Below are 22,996 nucleotides of genomic sequence, written 5' to 3'. Positions count from 1 at the left end.
TACATGGGTGTTTTAAGACTTTCGAACATAGTATTTTTATGTCTGCAGCACAGCAGAGCACCAGAGGAATTCAAGCCAAAATCATGGCACCATGGTAATAAAGCAATTAAGATAGCCCAAGGAAAAGAAAATTCTGACCATTAATCTTACATGTCAATTAGCACTACTACTTTCTTAGGACAAGTAAAAAATTTCGTTTCAGTCATTACTAACCTGAATAGGCATATTTTTTAAATGGACTTCCAATTAAGGTAAAAATTTAAGATAAAAAAACTTGATAAAAATACTATATGGGAGATATATTTATTATTATCTACTATGCTTCAATCCACAAGAGAATTAGAGACATAAGCAGATGACAATAGAATAATAAGCAAATTCTTTGAACTAAATAAACAAGCTAATAATCTTTTTTTGTGGGGGTGGGCAAAGGGTAGAGAAGATAATCCCAATATTAAATAGTAAGTTCTAGGGAGTTCCCCTGTTGAACGGTATGTGCTCTAAAAGTTCCTTTTTCAATGTGTTGTTTGGAACTTAAAACTGATTTTCTCACAGAAACACCATTACACGTAAAAGTTAGCTTCCAGGCGAATCCAGAGGAGACTATTTAACCCATAAATGGCAGAAGCGGTGGTCACTGTCATCCACTCAGCCTCCTCAGCAGCCAGGACTGTGGATGGTGTGAGCTCCAGAAGCTCCAAACAGTCATGGGTAGAGCAGGGAAAGCACGCAGAGGAAACAGGTGGACGGCCAGGCAACAAAGCTAGGTGGATCCAGCAGAAAATATTCACCTTTGTGGGCTATCTGTGATTCAAACACAGCTTAGCTAATTAATGTCCCCAATTATAATCCCAACCATTACCCATTCTCTAACTTCCTGTGTGTGGCTCCACAGACACCCCAGGCTGCACCTGAGGTATCTGGAGGAACAATGCCCAAGACTCAGAAGTCCTAGAGTGAGGTCTCTGAATAGGTTGAGCCTCACTTTCCCCATATGGTTTTAAATTGATATCCTTAAAGGCCCAATGTGCTCAAAAAATTTTCAATACTATCATCAAAATAGATTATTATAGCATGAAAAGATATTTCCTCCCCATTTCTTTTTTTTTTTTAAAGATTTTATTTATTTATTTGAGACAGAGAGAATGAGAGAGAGAGAGAGAGAGAGCACATGAGATGGGGGAGGGTCAGAGGGAGAAGCAGGCTCCCTGCCGAGCAGGGAGCCCGATGCGGGACTCGATTCAGGGACTCCAGGATCATGACCTGAGCCGAAGGCAGTCGCTTAACCAACTGAGCCACCCAGGCGCCCCCTCCCCATTTCTGAGCAGTTAAAATATACAGCTATGTGGAGTATCTTGTATATGTGAATAAACACAGTTCAATAAGAACACATATTAAAAACTTCCAAAGTTTCATTGGAAGAAACTGATGAAAATTCAAATAAAAAAAGAGACGTGGGGCGCCTGGGTGGCTCAGTTGGTTAAGCAACTGCCTTCGGCTCAGGTCATGATCTCAGGGTCCTGGGATCGAGCCCCGCATCGGGCTCCCTGCTCGGCGGGAAGCCTGCTTCTCCCTCTCCCACTCCCCCTGCTTGTGTTCCCTCTCTCACTGTCTCTCTGTCAAATAAATAAATAAAATCTTTAAAAAAATAAAAAAATAAAAATAAAAAAAGAGACGTATTGAATAAATAGAAGTCCCAAGATGAAAATGTATTTGTTATAATGTGAACAAATCAAATGAAATTAAAACCTAACTTCTGAAAGGATATTTTAGCACAAAAATAAAAAGATCCTAAAATTTCTTTGAAAAAAAAAATAGGCATGAGTAGCAAAAAAACCACATAGATAAGAAGAGAAATTAAAGCATATTATAATACAACAAGCATTAAAATTGTGTGATACTGGTACAAAAGCAGAAATACAGAGCACTGGAACAAAGTGGAAAGCCATGAAATAGATACAGTGCTATGTTTCAGTGTTCATTTGTGGTAAAGTAAATTTCTTCAAAAGAGAGGTGAATATAGGACGGGGTAAGGTTATAATAAATGATACACCGCTATGGAAAACAAACTAAATTAGGTCTAACCCCAGATGTATTAAACAATTAAATCTTTCAAAATGAATTCCAAAGTTCTACCCATACATTAACGATGATACTGTAAACCAGTACAAGCCTCTTGTAAAATCCTGTAACAATACAGTCATCATAACAAGGTCAACCTCCCCTGACCTGAGAGAGATGCAGCCCGTACAGAGATCTCTACCAGACAAGGAGACACATCTCTCACCACCCCTGCTGCCTAGAAGAACAGCAGCAGGACCCCGCCTGAGATCCTAAGAGTGAACAAACAAGTGGTCTGGTCTGTGTGTTCACAAGCAGAGACGGCCACTGAAAAGTCCTACATACTGACCTCCTGTCTGCCAGTCAATTACAGTCACTTTCTGGGTTCTCATCATGACTATTACTCTGCTGTCTGGCAAGAACCAGCTTCTTCATCCCATACTGCCAGAGTCCTTGTCCTGACGGCGAAAATGCAGAAAATGCTGCTTTGGTAACCATGATTGGGCACTCACTGTGTTCCTGGTTTGGGCTAGGTACCTGGTACTACTGAACTCTGACATTCCTGGCCAGCTCCAGGACACTCAAATGTTTCCCAAGCTCCACTTACCCTGAGACTAAAACATACTAAGAGTACAAGAACAGATGAAGAGATCAATGGATGGGTGGATGAGTGGATGATCTGGCGGTGGGTGCATGGGTGGGTGCTCCATTAGAAGCTCTTAGAATGTCTTCAATGGATTCTATATTCCTCCTGTAAAGCATGATCATCCTGGTCCATGTTACATGTCCTTCATTTCTGAGATAACTCCTTGCACCTGATTTCTGCTCATGACTTTGCTAGCACCAATGAACTATATGCTTTCCATCTGTCCAATTTCCCCCATCTGTCCAATTCCTATGTCACAGCAGATACAGTATAGTATATAACCACAAAAAACTGTTATTATAAAGATTATGTATAATATACCAAAAAGGGCTTAAGATATGTCAACTTCTTTCTTGCCTTCCCTCTTCCGTGATTCAGTATAAAAGCCATTAGGCAGGGTTGAGCAAAGCAGGCATGAGCAAGGGAATGGGAGGAATTTTTCATGTCTGCACTAGAAGAGTGAGGGCGGTGGTGGCCCAGCATGGGGTATCACAGCCTGAGCAGAAAGAAGAGGGTCCCTGCATGAGGAGGGGGCAGAAGTGACAAGATACTGGTTACATAATGGAAGTCAGGTTCATCACTGTCAGAAACGGGAGCAGAGCTACAAATAAGAAAAAGGAAAAAACTAGAAAGAATGCTATGATATTGGGTTGGCATTAGAGGTACTGCTATGAACTCCTGGTCAGCAACATGGATACTGAAATTCTGAAATAGATACAGACATAAATACAGTTGTGTGTGTTGTACATACACCAGAGACCCACACTTTCCCTAACTCTGTTGACCAACAGGACCTGGGAGCAGCAACACCTCAACAGCCATGAGCACATCTAGTGCCTGGATCTTAGTTTCTAAATCCCATTCTCCACTGAAAGGAACCAAGGATCCTTGGAAAACTGGCTGATTCCAACAAAGTATAAAGATAAGCCTGGAATATCTTACTGTGTCAGAAAGTCAGGAAGAACTCAGAGATGATAGGGACAAGCCATAAGGACACAGAAATGAGCTTGGAGGGATTCCCATTCACCAAATCTGGGAAAATATGGGTATCAAAATAAATAATGATAGAAAGAGACCAAAACCTACCAAACAAAATAGCAAGCCATGTGACACTATTGATTTAAATAAATAAATGGCAAGAAGAGAAAGCTCTTTCTTACAGTAAAAATCCAACTAATAAATGTAGAAGGAAGAAAATTATCATTTGGCAACTATTTGAATAATAATTAAATCAGACACCATCAACCCTCAAAATCAATGGATTCTAAAACCAGTGGGTGAAAGTATGATAAAGAATGGAATATTTATGATGTCAATATCCTTTCCAATATCCTTATTAATAAAAAGGAGGAAACGTGTAGCTTCATACTAAAGAAGCCTGGCAAGCTCCATTTTAATCAAATGACCAAAGTGAGTATCTCCTTAGTAATGATGTGAGAGAAACAGGGCACCATTTCTCTGATAATCCTGTCAAGAACGCACAGTATTAAGTGTCATCATGAGGAGGCATTGGACAGATGCTATGTTTATGCAGAGGGACATTCTACAACATATTTGACCTTCCAAAGTCCTAAAAGTCAGAGGAAAGCAAAGGGACTCTTCCAGACTGAAAGAGACAAGAGGGGTGTGGCAACCAAATACAACACATGACGCCGGACTGAATCCTGGACCCACAGCAGACATTGTTGGACAAATGACAACAACTCGAAGGGTGTCTGAGAATCAGATGGCAGGAATGTATCAGTGTTAGTTTCCTAATTTGGAAGCTTATATTGTAATTACATAGAAGAATGCTACTGTTTAAGGGAAATAAACACTGAAGTATTCAGGGGTGGTGGGGCATCATGTTAGCAATCTACTTTCAAATGCTTCTGAAATTAAAAAGTTCTTTGTACTACACCCTCAGATTTTCTATAAAACTGAATTTATTTCAAAAGAACAAAAAAAGATATGATACCAGATCCTATATGTATGTTATAATTACAACTATTCACAAAAGAATATAAATAGGGTAATAAATAAAGTTATTAACAGCAAGCACAGTGTTAAGTTTTTGCATTTAAAAGGTACTTTTTTAACTTAAAAAAAAAAAACCTTTAAAGTCATATTTCCATAACAGCAGTAACTTTTAAGACAACTACATATATGTTTAATTCAACAAGACAACTGGAATTATAAAGAAGTCCTCCAGCAAAACAGAAAACAGCATAATGAAGCAAACAGTCTTCATCTTTTTTATAACTAATCAGCAATTAATTCTAAGATGCACAAGTGCCCCCATTACCTAGCCAACTTGTTCTAGAGCAATGACATACACAAAGAACTCTGAAAACCAAAAACCAGATACCTTGATTTAGGTGTGTGGCCTCCATGATCTGAACACCATTCACAGAGCACTGAGACCCACTCAGGGGTATCAGAGTCACCGTTCCCCCAACATTTTCAAAGATGCAGTGCTCACTCTCCAAGTCGAGGCCATGAAGAACTAAGTTGGAAAAATATAAAAGAAAGATGATATTTTCTTTGTTATCTAGTACAATGATTCCCAACCTTTATGTATTTTTCCATAATGGAATACTCTACCCCTTCCATTAAATATTGTGAGGTGAACATTTATGTTCGTTGAGAAAAGTGAACTTCAAGAGTTCATGGCATCAACTGATAGAACTGAAGGTATCCTCTGAATGTTACCTCAAAGGGTCTGGACATCACCTGTGTAAGGAAATAAGTTCTCGCATGCTAACTTATCTCATCTTTAGAGAGAAAATAGTTGAGCAATTTGTCTTCATTGAATACCACTGCGTCACTCAGATGTTGAATAAATTTCCCCCACCAGCCACCCAAAGGTCACAGTAAAACAGAAGCAACAAAAGAATTCCGTGGGTCAAGGACTTATTATAAACTAAACACTTACAGACACTAACCTCCAGGAGCAGAAACCAAAGGTGACCTTGGCCTGGCATGGATCTTGGGAGGCCCAAGGAAGTCTCCAGAAGCTGTACTGGGATGCACACTACCACAGCCTTTGCCAAATCTGAGAGCACAAGACCTCCACTGACCTCTCAGAGTATGTGGCTGCTAAAGTGTACCTAAACTTGTAGGACTATCCTGAGTTATTCTTGCTTGGTGAGTGGCCAGGCACAGATATGAATGCCTATCAAATAAACCTACAAGATTTTAGGCACTGTTCTTAGCCAGTTTCTCAAAGGCACAAATCCAATAGCTCCTGCGGTGCCCCACAGAGCTGTACTACTGAACTTTTCTGTGCACAGAAAACATGTGTTCTGACCACTCATCATCATTTACAGCAACCCTAAAGATCAAACACACAACTTAACAATCCAAAGAAGAGGCCTGACACCTAGTTCTACTCAAGACCAGCTGAAGCTGAGGACTTCTAGGACCTGGTTTTGCAACAAATAGTACAACACGTAGAACTACACTAGCTTTGGCTTGATGAATAGCTTACATTTGGCAGGAGAGCAAGTCCATCACCAGCAATTCTAGAAACAGCTGATAGGACAGAATTCTTCCCCTGCCAATGCCCACCTTGTCACACACACACATACACCACCCACCACCACCGCAGTGGTCCCTAAGTTACGCTTTCAAAGCCTAGCAAGACCTCACCCTGCTCCAAGGTTGAATCACAGGTCATCTGTGTGCCTCAGCAAAGACTTTCGGGAAACCCAGAAGTCACACCTCCATATGTGTGCATGTGTGTATTCCTCCGCTCCGTCATCACTATACAGCTAAGTGTCTACATCCTTCCCATTAAAGCGTCTGATAGCCTTTATCTGTGTCTGTTGGCATTTTTCCATCACTATCCCACTGCAATTTAAATTACCCTTGAAAGTTGTGACAGAATACAGAATGTATATAGGGTGGGGCGGGGGGATTAATAGTTCTACTTAATTCACTAAATTAATTGTTCTGTGTCACTTGTTTGAATTGAGTTCAAAATTATAGAAATGCACATACTGATCAATACTGTATTTGAGAAAGTTTTTTTTTTTCTAATCACTTTAGTGTCATTCAAAAGAAAATTCTTCATCAAATGATTTTTAAAAATCACTGGGAAGAGGAAATTATAAAGATTCTCACCAATATCTTGTTCTGTTGAAGCATCTTCTCTACCAACATATGTCTGACCTTCCTAGGAAGAAAAGTCAAGTAAGACGTATTAGTAGGAACATGAGGAATGGTCTGTTTCTCTATTTTTCATTTGAACCCAAGCAAGCTGGCCAACAGGCTAAGCAGTGAGTGTCCTAGGCAGGCCACAGCCTCCGTGCAGGGAGGGTTCACTGAGGCTCTGAGACCATGCCCCACACTGTCCGGGAAAGGGCCGCACAACTCCTGAGGCTTAAGGCACAATCATGGGTTGGCTCCTATTGGGGCATGCATCAACGTCTGTCCATGCTGGTAATCCCACTGATGATGTTCCTGATCCTTTCTGGCAAGCTTCCCCTCTAGGGGCCAGGGGTTCTTCGTGTCTAAAGACATAGTTTATGGGAGTCTGCAAAGCACAAATGCAATACCATTCTCATTTTAAGTCATGGATCAGAGAGAGGATACTAAGTCAAGGTTACAGAGGCAACCACTGATACTACTGTGGTTAATTCTGTTTTCTTGACACGAATAGCCTGTTTGGGACCAGGACCAATAACGTAGGCAGGAGACATGCTTTATAATTAGCCCAAGGGACCAGAAAACGACATGTAGCAAATCCCAGTTCCAGGTGGTTGTAACTTTCCTTCCTTGGTCTGTCTGCTTTTTTGTTCCTTACCTCCCTCTCATTGATTCTACAAAGTGGAAGGCAAAGTGAATGGATCTTCATTTAGCTTTAGAACTCCATAAACATGGGAACTTCTAATTGCACGGAACACCAGTGAACTGATGAAAATTCCCAAAGGGCTCAAAGATTTGTAGTGTATTCTCTAATGTAATAGCTGTGTTCACAGACTCAGAGTATTAAATAAACCTTGCTAGTGTCTGAAGAGGAAACTGAACACAAAATTGTATGTTCCACTTAAGCAGTTTCTACCTTCAAGTGATATAATATGATTCCAGTACTCAGAAGGTCATCATCAATGCCAATCAAATGGGGCAGTTCAGAATCCAAAACAACTCCAATCCCTTCTTTCCTAAGGGCTAGAGTTTGTTCCTGAAATTAGGAGGGAAAGAAAAGGAAAAGGTTACTCAGAGGAAAGAGAACTTCTTATTAGGTGTTCTTTTGAGTGTTAAAATGAGCACGATTTTACTTCTCATCAAAAAAGCTGCAAGAAAAATGGAAAACCTTCATGTTGGAATCCTGGCATATGGCAGGCAAAGTGAACTTGAAACATATAAAAACTCAACCTAAAATGAAATAAACTTATGGCCTGATGAATACAACTTCTTCAAAGCCAAGCTCAAACTTTACCTTCCTTAGGAAAGGTCCTAGGACCACCTGACTACAAAGTAATCTTTTTGCCTCTTCAGAATCTTTATTTCATTTAATGTCTAGAGGTCTCCTGATTTGCTGGCTCTTCTCACCAGTTCCTATGGTCAAACTGTGAATGTTCCCCAAAGCAACTCTTTCCTGTGTATTAGTGACCCCTGTACCAGAAGTACCTACACCTCTGTCTCCTACAGCAACTTCTCCTACCTACCAGGTCATTCCCGCCTACATACCAGTGGGCACAGATCTCCTACCATCAACCCCCGCCACAACCACCCCCTTGGCCCTGCATCTCCCCCAGCTACCACCAGTTTCTCTGTGCCTCTTTGGAAAAAATCATCTCCAAAGACTTCCCTACACTAGTGTTCTCCAATTCCTCCCCTCCTGCTCTCTCCTGCACCCATCCATGCAGGCTTTCATCCTTGGGACTAGAGTACCCACCGTCACTCTCTTGATGACAACATCCTGTCTCTGGACTTCACCTGCAATCCATATACTGATGACTTGAATCTAAATCTCTATAGACAGTCCTCTCCCTTGACCCCACACTCATGCATACACACACTCGTTTACCTCAGTGTATTCTGTGGGGATACCAAAGAAGCAGCTCAAAGCGAATACATCGAAAAACCAACCCTTGACTTCCCCTGCCTCCCAAACCTGCACACCATACCATCTGAGTGAATGCCAACCTTCCTTCTAGTTGTTCAGACCAAAAATCATGGCTATACTTTGCTCCTTTCTTTCTCTAATTCCTACATGCTTAGTGTTGACTCTCCCTTCAGAATATGCCCCCAATCTGACAACATCCAACCACCTGCACCACATTCCTCCTGAGCCCCAACTACCATCATCTTTCACCTGGAAACCCACAATAATCGAGGCTACCACCCATGGCGCCCCGCTGTGGCACGTGCTCTACTCAGCAGCCAGAGGCATGTGAGGGCAGGCTGCTCCTCTGCTCAAATCCTTTCCATGGCCTCCTATTTCACAGAGATGAAAGCCCAAGTCCTTATAAGCCTCTACAAAGCTCTACATGATCTCAATCCTTGCTAACCTCCTGTTATCATCTCCCCCTCTTGCTCACTCCTGTGTAGGAGTCCAGAGGCTCCTAGCTATTGCTCAAACTTGCCAAGGTTGTGACAATCAAAAGGTCTCCAGATACTGGCAAATGTACCCTGGGGAAAAAAAAATCACCCCTAGTTGAGAAGAATTACCGCACACACACACGCATAACTCAGCCCTCAATTCCTCAGGTCTCCACTCAAAATCCACCTTCCCTATCACCCATACAAAATAGTAATCACCAAACTCCTTTATCCCGATTCATTTCCCTCCTTAGCAATTACCACTATATGACGTTATACATAAGCTTATTACTTTGTCTAGATTAGAATGTAACCCAGTGCTTGATTTCATGTCTGACACATAGTAACTGCTCAATATTTGTCAAATGAATGAAATGAGTGGGCAGATACTTGAAGCTCACACTTGACCTTAGCCAAAAGGCCAAGAAGCGATGATACTTGCAGTTCAGAGAAATGCAGGAAGGAGGGTCAATAGCACTGGTCAGGCAAGGGACCATGGGCCTTTGTCTTAACATCAGGCCCATCTGTACCACGACGAAAGAGCTCTAAAACCAGGCTTCTAGACAAGTCTGAGATAAATTCCAAAAACTGAAGGCCTTGAGGTTGGGCTGTGCTGAGTTCAGACTGAGTCAGATCCAAGAGCACAACCTTATGCTCTGTGATTTTAGGTATGATGTGAGCAACAGGGAAGCAAGTTCCAGGCTACTAACCAGGCTCGGGGTAGAGACACTCCCAGCAAATCTCCTCCCCACCCCAACCCCTATAATGGACACAGTGATCAGGGCACAGCTCTAGACCCCTAATGTGAGAACTGCCTGAAACACAATCAGTATGCCTTACATTCCTGGAATGAATCAATGTATTCTGTGTCATTTAAATATTAAAACAATGCTATCCTCTAGGTGAAGGACTCAGAACTTCACAACCTTGCAGACAAGGGAGCTCCTAAGAGGTTCAGGGAAGGGCAGTAGAGAGAAGTCCCTTCGGGCCTTCATCTCTGCAGACATTTGAGTCTCAAACACACACCGCAGAGCTACAGTCATGTAAGAGGGTGATGGAATGAAATGCCAAAAAATAAAACAAAAAAAATAAAAATCACCACTTGCAAGAAAGCAATTTAATTTAACAACCATTAAATAGATACGCAGAGAAAATCACCAATGCATAACTTAGATTCAAGAAAAGGAAATGAAGCGTGTCATTGTTCTTCAATTACTCCTCTTATCAGCCGTGCTCCCATTCCAGGGTTCAGAACCTCAGGCTTCCAGGTCGGAGACTTCAGTAATCCTCAGTAATCCTGATTTACTATAACAAGGCCCTCGCAAATCTTAGCCTAACGAGTACTCTAAATAAACCAGCCTCTACTCCTACCTCTCAGGTCTTGGGAAAATTTGTGCTTTTCCTCCTGCCTGTAGAATTCAAGCAGAAGTGGAAAGTGTGTGCTTTTTTTTTTTTTTAAGATATATATTAGAGTGGAGAATTTAATCACACGGTTCCATTTCATAAAACAATGTCTTCACTGGAAGGTCTGGTAGCTCTGAACTGTGACAGCACTGCACACATGGTAGGTAGCCACCTGCCAAAGAATGTTCCAGGCCTCTAGGTCCATGTGAAAAGGACAGTGACTGTTCTTATAAGTCCAGAGACATATGTATTCTTTCTGCATAAAAGTGGACAATAACCCAAGAAAAAGGCAATATTTTAAATTCTAATAGCTCCCACTCAAAGTAGAAAAATTGTTTTGGACTACATCCCAGTTTAGTTTCATATTCTTTTTTTTTTAAAGCACTGAAAAACACTTTTTTTTTCCTTCCTTGAAATAAGTCTCATAGACTTTGAAAATCATTTGAAATTCATAACTTCGGAGCCAGTGGGTCAAAAGCATTACTTGTCCCCAACCGTACCCTCCCCCCACACACCAGCATGTTCTCACACACACTTCCATATGCTGAATGCGTAAAACCTGAAGTAAGAGAAAGTTTTCCAGGATTGGGAGTGGGGGCAGATGAATTTATGATTAATGCTGCTCTAAAGCTCTATGACATTCAAGCTGCATTCACTACACAGTATTATAAAAGTGTCACCTCATAAAACTAAAAACGAGGGTTTAAATCATTGCTCAAGTGAAAAAGTAATTTCAGACAAAAATATCTATCACGTATAAAATATTTATTGAGTGGCATCTACTGTTATACATAATTTATGAAACACCTCTTTGATAAGATGGAATATTTAACAGCAGAGCTGGCCATCCCTCCCCCAACTCTAGGTACACTGGGTCCCAAAGGAAGTGGTAAAATTTATATATAGCTGCACATATTTTATATTGAAACAAGCTTTTGGCAATCAATATCTGTATAAAAAGGAAACTATAGCCTGACTAAAAGTGTCAAAACACAGCATCAGCTTATTTTAAACATTACGTTCATGACATTTGTAAATAATATGTTCAATATGTTTTTCTTCAGTCTCTGAACCTAAAACATGTGTCCAGTGCTGAGACGCTCACTGTATCACTTCTGGCACATTCCAGTGGTTCAGGTGAGTTGCAGGCAGGGCTGCCCAGATTCCAGGGAAGAAGACCACACAAGGGCTTGGTTCACTGGGAGTGCTCCATGTAAGCACCATACTTGTTTATCAGATCGAGCAGAGATTCTACATCTTTTAATCACAACCATATCCTCAGTATCTAGCACTTTCTGACAAAAGTCAACAGCTTTCCTGAATAAATGAATAACTGAAAAACAATACAAAAACGTATCAACAACAAAAACCAATTTTTCCCTTTTGAGAAGCCTACCTGAGAGCTGGATCTTACATGGGAAATACTGGGAAAACTGGTAATGGATTTGCCCCACCTAAATGAAGAGCTTCCCAAGAGTAGAAACTGTGTTTCCTCATACTGACTGTGTTATGTGAGGTGAACACAGCTGTACTGGGCAAACAGTAGTCACTCAGTAAGTGTGGATTATCTGGCATGGTAGGGAGGAAGTGACTTTAAGCAGAATGCTTTTTTTTGATAGTCAAAAATTAATGTCAGAATCTTTTTGTGGAAATGTAGTCTACGGAGAATTATGTGTTTCACTAACCAGTGGAATTCTATAAAGTTGCCTCATGTATAAAATGCACTTAATGTCTGCCAACTTGACTACAACACGTAGCAGAAGACGAGAGGGAATGGCGAGGTCTCCCTAGAGCACATGCCCACTGTGGGTGTGAAGAGGGAGGGAGGAAGTAGGGCAGACAGGAAGACTTTTATAAAAAGTAAAATGATCCTCTGGCAAAGCTACTTTTTCATTTAAAAAAAACTGCATGTGATTTTATGTGAATTTAATAAAAGGAAAAGGAACTGAAAAGCATTTGTTGAATTTCAACCAAATGTTCCTTCACTACAAGAGATATTTCCTAAAAATATCCTAAGTTAAAACGTCATAAAGCATTTTTAGAGGTTCGAAGCACTGGGTATATGTATCTTTTGCATGTGTTTTGATTTTAAGCACTGCTAGTCAAGTTTGTACATGTTTAGAAATATCTGCCTCCTGCCCTCACACCTGAATGACATCTCAGCTCTTGTCAATTTGGGCCACAGTGAGGTCATACTTCCTTTGCCTCAGAATGCTGAAGACATGGCTCCACTATCTTCAGAAACTGAATGCTGCTCTAAGAACACAGGAAGTTAGACTGACTTTTAGTCCATGGCAGACAATCTGGTTTTCTGCCCAGAGGGTCTGAAGAACTTTTCCTTTATCTCTGAAATTCAATAGCTTAATGAGGATAGATCTCAGTATTGAACCTTCTGTACTCCAATTTTCTTGGAATCTGATACTAACCTGCAGACCCAGTTCTTTTGTTTACTTTTTCATTTCAGGAAAATTGCCTTGTTTTCTACTGCATTTTGTTTCATTTGCTGACTGTCTACTTCAGGGATACCAATTATCCTTATATTACACTGTCTTTGTCTTCTTTATCTTTTAGCTTCTGAGTACTTAATATTTTGATTATTTCATTTGTGTTCACTGAGATTATTAAGCCTTTACTCTTTTAGTAATTTGATTTCAATGGCATCTATTCTTTCCCTTGGTATTTCTAATTTCATTTATTAATCCTGAACTGGATGTTGTTTTGGACCTCAAAATCTTTCTCTAGGTCTGCAATCTCCCTTTTTTCCCCCTTACCTCATTCTGCTTTTATTATCATCTTGTTTTATTTGTTGACTTCACATTTCTCACTAACTTGTTCCACAGGATGAAACAATTGTAAAGAATTCCCTTCTATGCCTTGAGGTTTGTTTTCATCTAGATCTGGACCTTTGTCTTTTGCATGCCATATTCCTTTTTTTTCTTTATTTTTGTCTGTCTGTCCATCTGTCTACCCATCCCTCACTACAATCATGTTTATATAATTACCCTACTTTTCGCTTACATCTTGTGTATACTTAGGTATCCAGAAAATCTGTATGCTCTAACACTCTCGTCCTGCCATCCCCGTGATCTTGTGAAGTTCAAAGACTAAGTAGTCTGCGTTCTATCCACTTTTCTCTAGCCAGATGTAATGACAGACAGCCACATCTCAACTGAAGCACCCTAAAGGCTCTGTTTGAATGCCAGGGCTCTGCCCTCTCTCAACAAAGGCATGAAATATCCTCTACTGAGTTCCTTCCTCCTGCTTGAGAAGAGATTCCACTCCTATAGGGAAGACTACTCTCAGACTCATTGTTTCCCCAGGCCTTCACTTACAAAGAGAATCAGCTCTGCTCTTCACATCCTCCCAGTTGCCACCATCAGCCACTTCTATGGTCCCTCAAATAAAAACAGGAAAATCAGTTTCTATCTCCCCAGGTTGGAGGGTTCCAGGGAGGGTTTTCAGAGCCCTCACTGATTCAGCTTCTGATGTGCAGGCTTAGGAACACCCTCTGTCACAACCTTTCCTTTTCCTTGGCAGCCAGCTCATGACTCTGTCATCTGCTTCCTATTAGTGAGTCTTGGCGGTATTTCTGCCACGGCATAGGATGCTTGCTTTGCTTCTTATTATTTCCTCATATCTTTGAAACTGTGATGTCATCTCCAAATGCCTCTTTAAAGACTAGGATTTTGGCAGGCTACAAAAAGGAAGAAAATAAGGGGTACTCCAGGTTTGGGGGGCTTCTTGAGTAAGAAGAAACAGAAGCAGAAAAACATGGGTATCTACACAAGGGACCCCTGGAAATCCAGTTTAACAGCTAAACCTGGAAAAAATGGACTGGAAAGCCAGGCAGATGGGTCATTATTTGATTCAGAAACTGGGAAGCCATTGAGAATTTTGAAAATAGGAACTGGTTGATACTTCAGAAGATGAAGCTGGCAAGGATGTGCAGGAAGACAGAAAAAAGGGAAGCGGGACTAGAAAGGAAGGGACAGCTTGGGTGACACTGTAGAGGCAGACGCACTCCGTGACAATCAGTTTAGATGGACTGACCTTAAGACATCCTTCTCAACTCTTCTACGGATTCTTCTTAATGAGAAATAAGGAAACTGGAGAGTTTGCAAGAGCTGCAAAAATCTGATAAATATCTCAAAGATTTTTATTGCCAGGAAAAAAAAAATCCTGACATTTACTAGTAAGACTTTGCAGACAGCTCAGCAAGCGGATACTGGTGACTTTAGTTAAAAATCACTCACCAATTTGACTGGCAAGTGTTCACAATTTACGTTTCTGGTATAATGTAAAAATGATAAACAGTCATTGGCAACACAAACTAATGAGCAATGAAATCCTGAAAGTACACCACAAGCTGACATTCACCCAGAAGCTACTATTTCTTATACATTCTTCCAAACATAGAAAGAAATCTGTCCATCTAACAGAGAAAGGAAACAGTTGCCAAGATTACCAGGAAATCAATGAAGTTGTACTTGTCAACTGCCTCAACTATCATACTGTCTTCCTTCACACTTTGATCACGCAGCCTGAGTAAGCTCTGATAAAAAGGGGAAAGAATCTTCACATTCCTCCAGGAAATAACTTTTTACTTTTGCTGTGTTCCCAGAGAGCATGTGAGAGAAAAGTGAATAAAAATAATATTTGCTGGCTAATAGCATGTTCTATGACCCTAACAAAGCTATTGGTAACATGTAATCCTTCTTGTGAGAGCTCTACTAATTATGGGCTTTGAATCAAAATCTGATTTACACACACACACGTGCATGGGAAAGAACAGTCTGTAGAAGTTAATGAAGGACTGGAAATCTACCATAACTGAAAAGGTCCGGCAGATACCACAGACTAGAATCAAAGCAGCACTGGCAATCAGCCTTAATCAGAATGAAGCTCCAGGAAGGAGGAGGTTCAGGTGGGAAGGCAGAATTAGGAATCTATGGCTTGAAAAAGAAATGAAGAATCAAGTGGGTCAAGCTAGAAACCACCCTTGGTCCTTCTCTTTGCCTCAAATCCCCTAGCTAGACCATCATTGGTCCATCAGCTCTACCTGCACAACAAAGTCTGAATCATCCACAATTTTCCATCTCCATAGCTACTACTGATCTGGTCTGACTACCACATCCTACCTGAAGTCTCTGACGTCCCCCAATTGGTCCTTCTGTTTCCTCTCTTGCCACCCTACAATCTATTCTGCATATGACAGCCAGAGCCACCTTTTCAAAACTGCAAGAAGTCATGTGTAAAACCCTACAATTTTCCCATGCATTTAGAATAAAATGACCCCCACATCTCACTTCATCTGGGCCCTATGCACCTGTCCAATCACATCCCTCTCCACTCCCCACTTAACTTCCAATACTCCAGCCATAATGGCCTCCTCATTCCCACTGCAGGGCCTCTAAACCTGCTGTTCCCTCTGCCTGGGAAGTTCTCCCCCAACATCTTTGTGGCTTGCCCCCTTCTTGTCAATCAGCTCTTATCACACATGCTGCCTGCTCGCTCAAAAGCAAGACACCAGTGAGTGAGGTGGAGAAGGTCCCCACTCAGATAAAGCTTAAGTCCTACTCAACCCCATTCCCCTACTCCAGGCACATATTTTATCACTCTACCCAGCTTACCATTTTCAGAGCACTCAAGGCTCCCAAAATTACATTTATTGTGCGTCTTCCCCTCCAGAAAGCAACAGTGGGTCTAGGACAACAAGTCAGGCTCAGAGAAAGAGAGATCAGGATGGGGTCCGTGAGAGCCAAACTATTTAAGAGTATCATGATCTCTGATCCTGGAGCTGAGACTGTCTTTCATCAGTCCTTTTTTTATGCTCCTTGCTAGGCAAAAGCAGCTCTTGGACATCAAAAGAATACTTAAAAATGGCCATAATAAAAAAAAAAAGAAAACAGTACATAGTCAACATTCTGAAAACCACTGATCTAGCATATTAAGCCTTTGGTTGTCTCATATGTCAAATGGGGATAATAATCCTCATAAAATTGTCTTTAAAATTCGATGAAATAATATATAAAAATATGCCAAAAAAAAATGGCCAGAATAAGTCAAGCTTATAAGGGAATCTTGCTTAAATGTGAAGGTCTGAGTCTAAAAAACTATCATCATAAATTATTTAAGAAGTGTGCAACACATCTCTACCAAACATCATGATGTTGACAGCAAACTGGCATCTATTACATCATAAAAGTTAAGGAAGGAATGCAGAAGCCTTGCTTCTTACAGGACTTTGAAACAGTAGTACCTATAGTCAAAAGAAACACATTTAGAACAGATGGTGAACAGTCCCAGACTCACCAGGGCAGAAATGGGAAGAGAAGAATCTAGCCACTACCTACCCAATGGTGCTAACAAACCTACACTTTCTGTCATTACTGGCAGTCGGCCCCTAACAGTAAATGGAATTAATATTGTGCTTTTAATGAACAGAAGCTCTTGGGGCAGTTCAATTTCCACTACACTTCCCACTGCAGAAAACATTCTTTATTTAAATGCCAAACAGCTAACTCCTGGCAGGCAGTTCAGAGACGATGCTGTGTAGATCTTTCTGATGAAACAGTCCTCTGCTGGCTGAGCAAATCACCCAGATGTTGGTATTTAAATTATGCAAAATACATAATACCAATTAAAGAAATTACATGTGAAAATATGCAAGAGCAAATTTCCCCACATTAATATTTAACTAGACTTTTTAAGTAGAGCAGGATCTTGTGATCAAGTACTTTAGTATATTTGACCTAAATGGAAGCCCAAAATACTCAGAAGGGTTCACTAGATGGTTCTACAAGGGCATTTCCTATAACACAAACTTGAACACAGGTAAGTGAAAGGGTCACTTTAAATGGCATAGTGTAACCTAGAAAGCTTCACTCTGACATCTGCCTTAAGCTTTGGTCTTGGAAAGCTGGCTTACTCTTGTTTCTTACCCACAGAAAATGTCACGCTCATACCCACCTCCCAGCCTTTGCTCGGTAATGTCTGCTTGGGAGAGCCTTGCAGTCCCTTCCTCTATCTGACTCTTACCCATCTCTCCCCTCACCCTGGGACACATTTACGGCCTACTCAGATCCACAGTGGACCCTTCCCCTGCACTGACCACAGTTAACTAGCCTAATCACACAGATCTCTGTCAAATACAGACCAGTGACATTAGCATCTGCATCTCATTGTTTCTCCTGCTAGACTAGCAGATCACCAAAGGAGTTTTTAAAAAAGTACCACGCCTGAGCCCTATACTGGTCCCTTTAAATGAGCATCTCAGGCGCAGGGCCCAAGCATGGGTATTTTTTTAAGCTCCCGGGTATTTCATATCCAGGATTGTGCCATAATTTTCTATATTCCCCCATATGACTGACACCCCTGCTCTGGTTGCACTTTGAGGATTTATCAAGTGCTATAGTTTATCAACCTGTAACCCCCACCGTCCAGTTAGCTGCTTCTGCAAATTATTCAACTAATATTTAATGAACTGCTACTTGCCAGGTACTAGTCTATCCTGGGAATAAATGAGTAAAACAGACAGATGTTAGCCATACCTCTATTTTGTTGTCTCTAGATCTGGGTCTATATCAATGTTATATCTAAAGATATATCTATTATAGAAACATATAGTAGCTACATCTATGTATAAATCTATTAATCTTTAAACAGACTTATCTCCACTTATCAGTATTACAGATAGTAGCATTACCATTAACATCCATATCTTTGCTACCTTCCACTAGCATAAATAATTAGTATTATCCAAAAAATGCAAACAAAAACCCTGAAATTCACAACTAGCATGTCGGTTTAACCCCAAAATTTCAAGGTCTTGGTACATGAACAGAGTTATTCCAAGTAATATTTACTCCAATAAAATTCTTGCCCATGAGGAATTTGCACAGACTATCAGAGTTGTAGCAAAATTCCATTCCACTGGCCCCAGCTGGACAGTGACAGGCTGGAGTGTTTAGTCAGGTATTCCATGTCCTTCCTCCAGAGTTCCACTTAATAACTCAGCACAGCATGCAGGTAAATGACACGCAGTGCCGCAGAAAACTGACATGCCTCTGTATCAACATCATGAGTAACAGAGGTTGCCTTCTCCCTGTGGGCAATGTACATCCCCCCATCCACGGGGGATACATTCCAAGACCCCCGTGGGTGCCTGAAACCGCAGGTAGTACTGAACCCTATGTATACTGTGTTTTTCCCTATACACCTGTAACTGTGATAAAGTTTAATTTATGAAATAGGCACGGTAAGAGTTAACAAAAATAAACCAGAACAATTATAACAACATACTGTAGTACAAGTTATATAAATGGGGTCTTTCTCAAAATCTCGTATTGTACTGCACTCACACTTCTTCTTGTGATGATATGAGGTGATAAAATGCCTACGTGATGAGATGATGTGAGGTAAGTGACGTAAGGTTAGGCTGCTAATGATCTGCTGACGATACATCGGAAGAAGGACCATCTGCTTCTGGATCACAGTGGATGGTGAGTAACAGAAACTGTGAGAAGTGGAAGTGCAGATAACAGGGACTACTGTAACGAATTATTTTGACATCATTTCTTCAAGGGAGCCAGTATCATCAGATACACTTCACCAAGGCAAAAGCCAGAGTCACATGGGTTGATTCCTGCCTGACCCAGCACATAGTTATCCTGCAGACTAGTGTCTGGAATGGTCCAGAACCAGGAAGGAAAACCCACCAATGTCACAGAGGAAGGGTGCATTCAGAGCTTCCTGGCTGAACTCCAGAACACCTCTGTGCAGCAGCTGCTGCTACCAACCCCCACCCAGGTTTAGAGATTTAAAAACAAAACAAAACAAAACAAAAAAACCACTGAACCCTGAGATTGCATCATTTGCTGAAACCGTAGCTAAACTCAGAACAGAGGTTCTTCAAAATGCAGGCCGTCATACCTCTTCATACTGTCCTCCAGAGCCTGCACAGAAAACCTCACGCCTTCCCATGTTTTACACCGGCACTTGTGACTGTTCACTTCTGCAGTGCTAATCATTTAAGTAATCTCAGTTATGTCTTCCAAGTCTATAGTAAATGAATAAAAAAGAAAAAGATGCCTCACTTCTCAACAGGCTCGGAGGTATCACTATATAATGGCCATGTTTAAAACAAAATGAAGCTTTAAATCACACCACAAGAAGTTAAACCTAGTCTCAGCTGATTTAATATGGAAAAGCATGTGGCATATATTAGAAAAAAATATAATTCTATCACAGTGTGATTCATGCCAATGGTAATCAGAAAAAAACTCCACTAGAATACATGGAAAATGACCTCTATTTCTGTTTAAAATGTGTGTGTCTCTCTATATATAGGACTCATGTGTGTCTGTATGTGTCTGTTAGTCATCTTGGCCTGCTGTAACAAAATACCAAAGACTGAGTAGCTTAAACTTCAGAAATTTATTTCTGAGAAGTCCATAATCAAGGTCCCAGCAAAGCAGGTTTTATTCTGAGGCCTCTGCTCTTGGCTTGTAGGAGGCCACCATCTCCCTGTGGTGCTTCCATGGCTTTTCCTTTGAGCATGCAAGCAATGGTGGAAAGAGATTTCTCTTTCATCCTCTTATTGTAAGGCCACCAGTCCTCCTAGATTAGGACCCCAACTTTATGACCTTAATTACCCTCTAAAGGCCCTATTTCCAAATATAGTTGCATTGGGGATTAGGACTTCAACATATAGATTTTGGAAGGAAATAACTCCGTCCGTAACAGTGTGTGTGTGTGTGTGTGTGTGTGTGTGTGTGTGTGTGTGTGTGTGTGTGTGTGTGTGTGTGTGTGTGTGTTATGTCATATACCTATATAGGATATATAATGAACACAATAAATAAATATAAGAAAGAGAGAAAAGCCAAGGAGAGACTGGATCTGACCCATATCTCATACACTACTGAAAAACAGAAACAGATATTATCTCTGGGTATTTTTTTTCTTTATACTTTTTTACGTTACAAATTTTCTTTTTTTTTTTAAATTAATTTTTAGAGGGGGAGAGGCAGAGGGAGAGGGGAGGGGGAGAGAGAGAATCTTGGGCAGGCTCCATGCCTAGTGCAGAGCCCAATGTGGGGCTTGATCTCAGGACCCTGAGATCATGACCTGAGCTGAAATCAAGAGTCAGACACTTAACTGACTGAGCCACGCAGGCACCCCTACATTACAAATTTTCTATAATAAACACACTTGTAATCAAAATAATACATGTAATAAAAATTTTTTTAAATAATAAAGGGACATATTTTCATGTAAAATTTTTAAAACATAATGTATCTCAATTTATTTTATTTAAAACATATTTTACTTAATAATAAGTATATCTGCAAGGCTATCATCTTATTGTATTTTTATTGTACGTTATATAATGTTATGAAAATGGAACTCTAAATGACAAAATTTCATCATCCAAAAATGAAAGCCCAGAGACTATTTCTCCAAAAGCCTTCAATAAGGAAAATCTGCCCACAGCTAATATCATACTCAATGGTGAAAATCAGGAACAAGACAAGGACACCCACTCTTGCCACTTTTATTCAACATAGTAGTAGAAGTCATAAGCAGAGAAATTAGACAAGAAAAGAAATAAAAGGTGTCCAAATCAGAAAGGAAGAAGTAAAACTTTCTCTATTTGCAGAGGACATGATAATATATAGAGACAACCCTAAAGACATCACCAAAATACTGTTAGAACTAATAAACAAATTCAGTAAAACTGCAGGACACAAAATCAATACACAAAAATCAGTTTCATGTATATAAACTAATAACGACCAGAAAGAGAAATTAAGAAAACAATCCTACTTACAATTATATCAAAAAACAAAAACAAAAAAACACCTAGGAATAAATTTAACCACGGAGATGAAAGGCCTATACACTGAAAACTGTACGACACTGATGAAAGAAACTGAACACAACACAAATAAATGGAAAGATATTCCATGTTCATGGACTGGAAGAATATTGTTAAAATGTCCATTATACCCAAAGTGATATACAAATTCAGTGCATTTCCTATCAAACCAATGTCATCTTTCATAGAAATAAAACAATCCATGGGGCGCCTGAGTGGCTCAGTTGTTATGCCAAGACACCTAAGCAAAAGACACCATCAACACCTAAATCAATGGAACAAAATAGAGAGGACAGAAATAAACCCACCCATACAAGAATATACAATGAGGCAAAGTATAGTCTTCAATAAATGGTGCTGGGAAAACTGGGACGCCACATGCAAAAGAATGACACCTTTTGCTGTGCAGAAAGAAGTTAGACGCTCAACCAACTGAACCATCCAGGCACCCTATATGTGCTGTTTTTATGCCAATAACCATACTGTTTTGATTACTGTAACTTTGTAATATAGTTTGATATCAGGAAGTATGACGCCTCTAGTTTTGTTATTTCTCAAGATTGCTTAGGATTTTTTTTTTTTTTTAGATTTTTTATTTATTTGACAGAGAGAGACACAGCGAGAGAGGGAACACAAGCAGGGGGAGTGGGAGAGAGAGAAGCAGGCTTCCCACGGAGCAGGGAACCCAATGCGGGGCTCGATCCCAGAACCCTGGGATCATGACCTGAGCCGAAGGCAGACGCTTAATGACTGAGCCACTCAGGCGCCCCTGATTGCTTAGGATTTTTGAGGTCTTTTGTGGTTCCATACAAATTTTAGGATTGTTCTATTTTTTTTTTTAAGATTTTATTTATTTATTTGACAGAGAGAGACACAGCAAGATAGGGAACACAAGCAGGGGGAGTGGGAGAGGGAGAAGCAGGCTTCCCATGGAGCAGGGAGCCCGATGCGGGGTTGATCCCAGGACCCTGGGATCATGACCTGAGCCGAAGGCAGACGCTTAACAACTGAGCCAGCCAGACGTCCTGAAAACAAGATCTTGAGAGGATATCTGCACCCGAATGTTCATTACACATTATTTATATAGCCAAGACAGGGAAACAACCTAAGTGTCCATCAGTAGATGAATGGATGAAGAAACTGTGGTATGTATACATACACACACACACACACACACACACACACACACACACTGAATATTATCAATTATCAATATACAATTGAATATTATCCAGTCATTAAAAAGGAAGAAACCCTGTAATTTGCAACAACACGATTGGACCTTGAGGGAATTATGCTAAGTGAAATAACTCAGACAGATGGGAAGACAAGTACTGTATGATCTCATCTATCTATGGAATCTAAAAAAGCCAAACTCATAGATACAGAGACAGACTGGTGGTTGCCAGAGTGGGGGCAGCGAGGGTGGGAGGCAGAATGAGTGAAGGCTGTCAAAAGATAGAAACTTCCAGCTATAAGAT

General features: G+C 40.5%; 1 protein-coding gene across 3 annotated transcripts in view; it reads right to left on the bottom strand.

Moving 5' to 3' along the window:
- Window positions 1–22,996, bottom strand: part of KIF16B (kinesin family member 16B) — a 297,963-nt gene that overhangs the window by 145,114 nt on the left and 129,853 nt on the right. For all 3 annotated transcript variants that reach the window (XM_078056901.1, XM_078056903.1, XM_078056902.1), the window contains exons 13-15: window positions 7,752–7,871; window positions 6,812–6,863; window positions 5,055–5,192 (exon numbers count right to left, since the gene is read on the bottom strand). In XM_078056901.1, coding sequence (XP_077913027.1) covers window positions 5,055–5,192; window positions 6,812–6,863; window positions 7,752–7,871 — 310 coding nt within the window. The remainder of the gene's footprint in view (window positions 1–5,054; window positions 5,193–6,811; window positions 6,864–7,751; window positions 7,872–22,996) is intronic.

The sequence above is a fragment of the Halichoerus grypus genome, chromosome 10 (genome assembly GCF_964656455.1).
Source record: "Halichoerus grypus chromosome 10, mHalGry1.hap1.1, whole genome shotgun sequence".
Classification (NCBI taxonomy): domain Eukaryota; kingdom Metazoa; phylum Chordata; class Mammalia; order Carnivora; family Phocidae; genus Halichoerus; species Halichoerus grypus.
The sequence above is the reverse complement of the archived record's forward strand: the minus strand, read 5'-3'. Positions and strand labels throughout refer to the sequence as shown.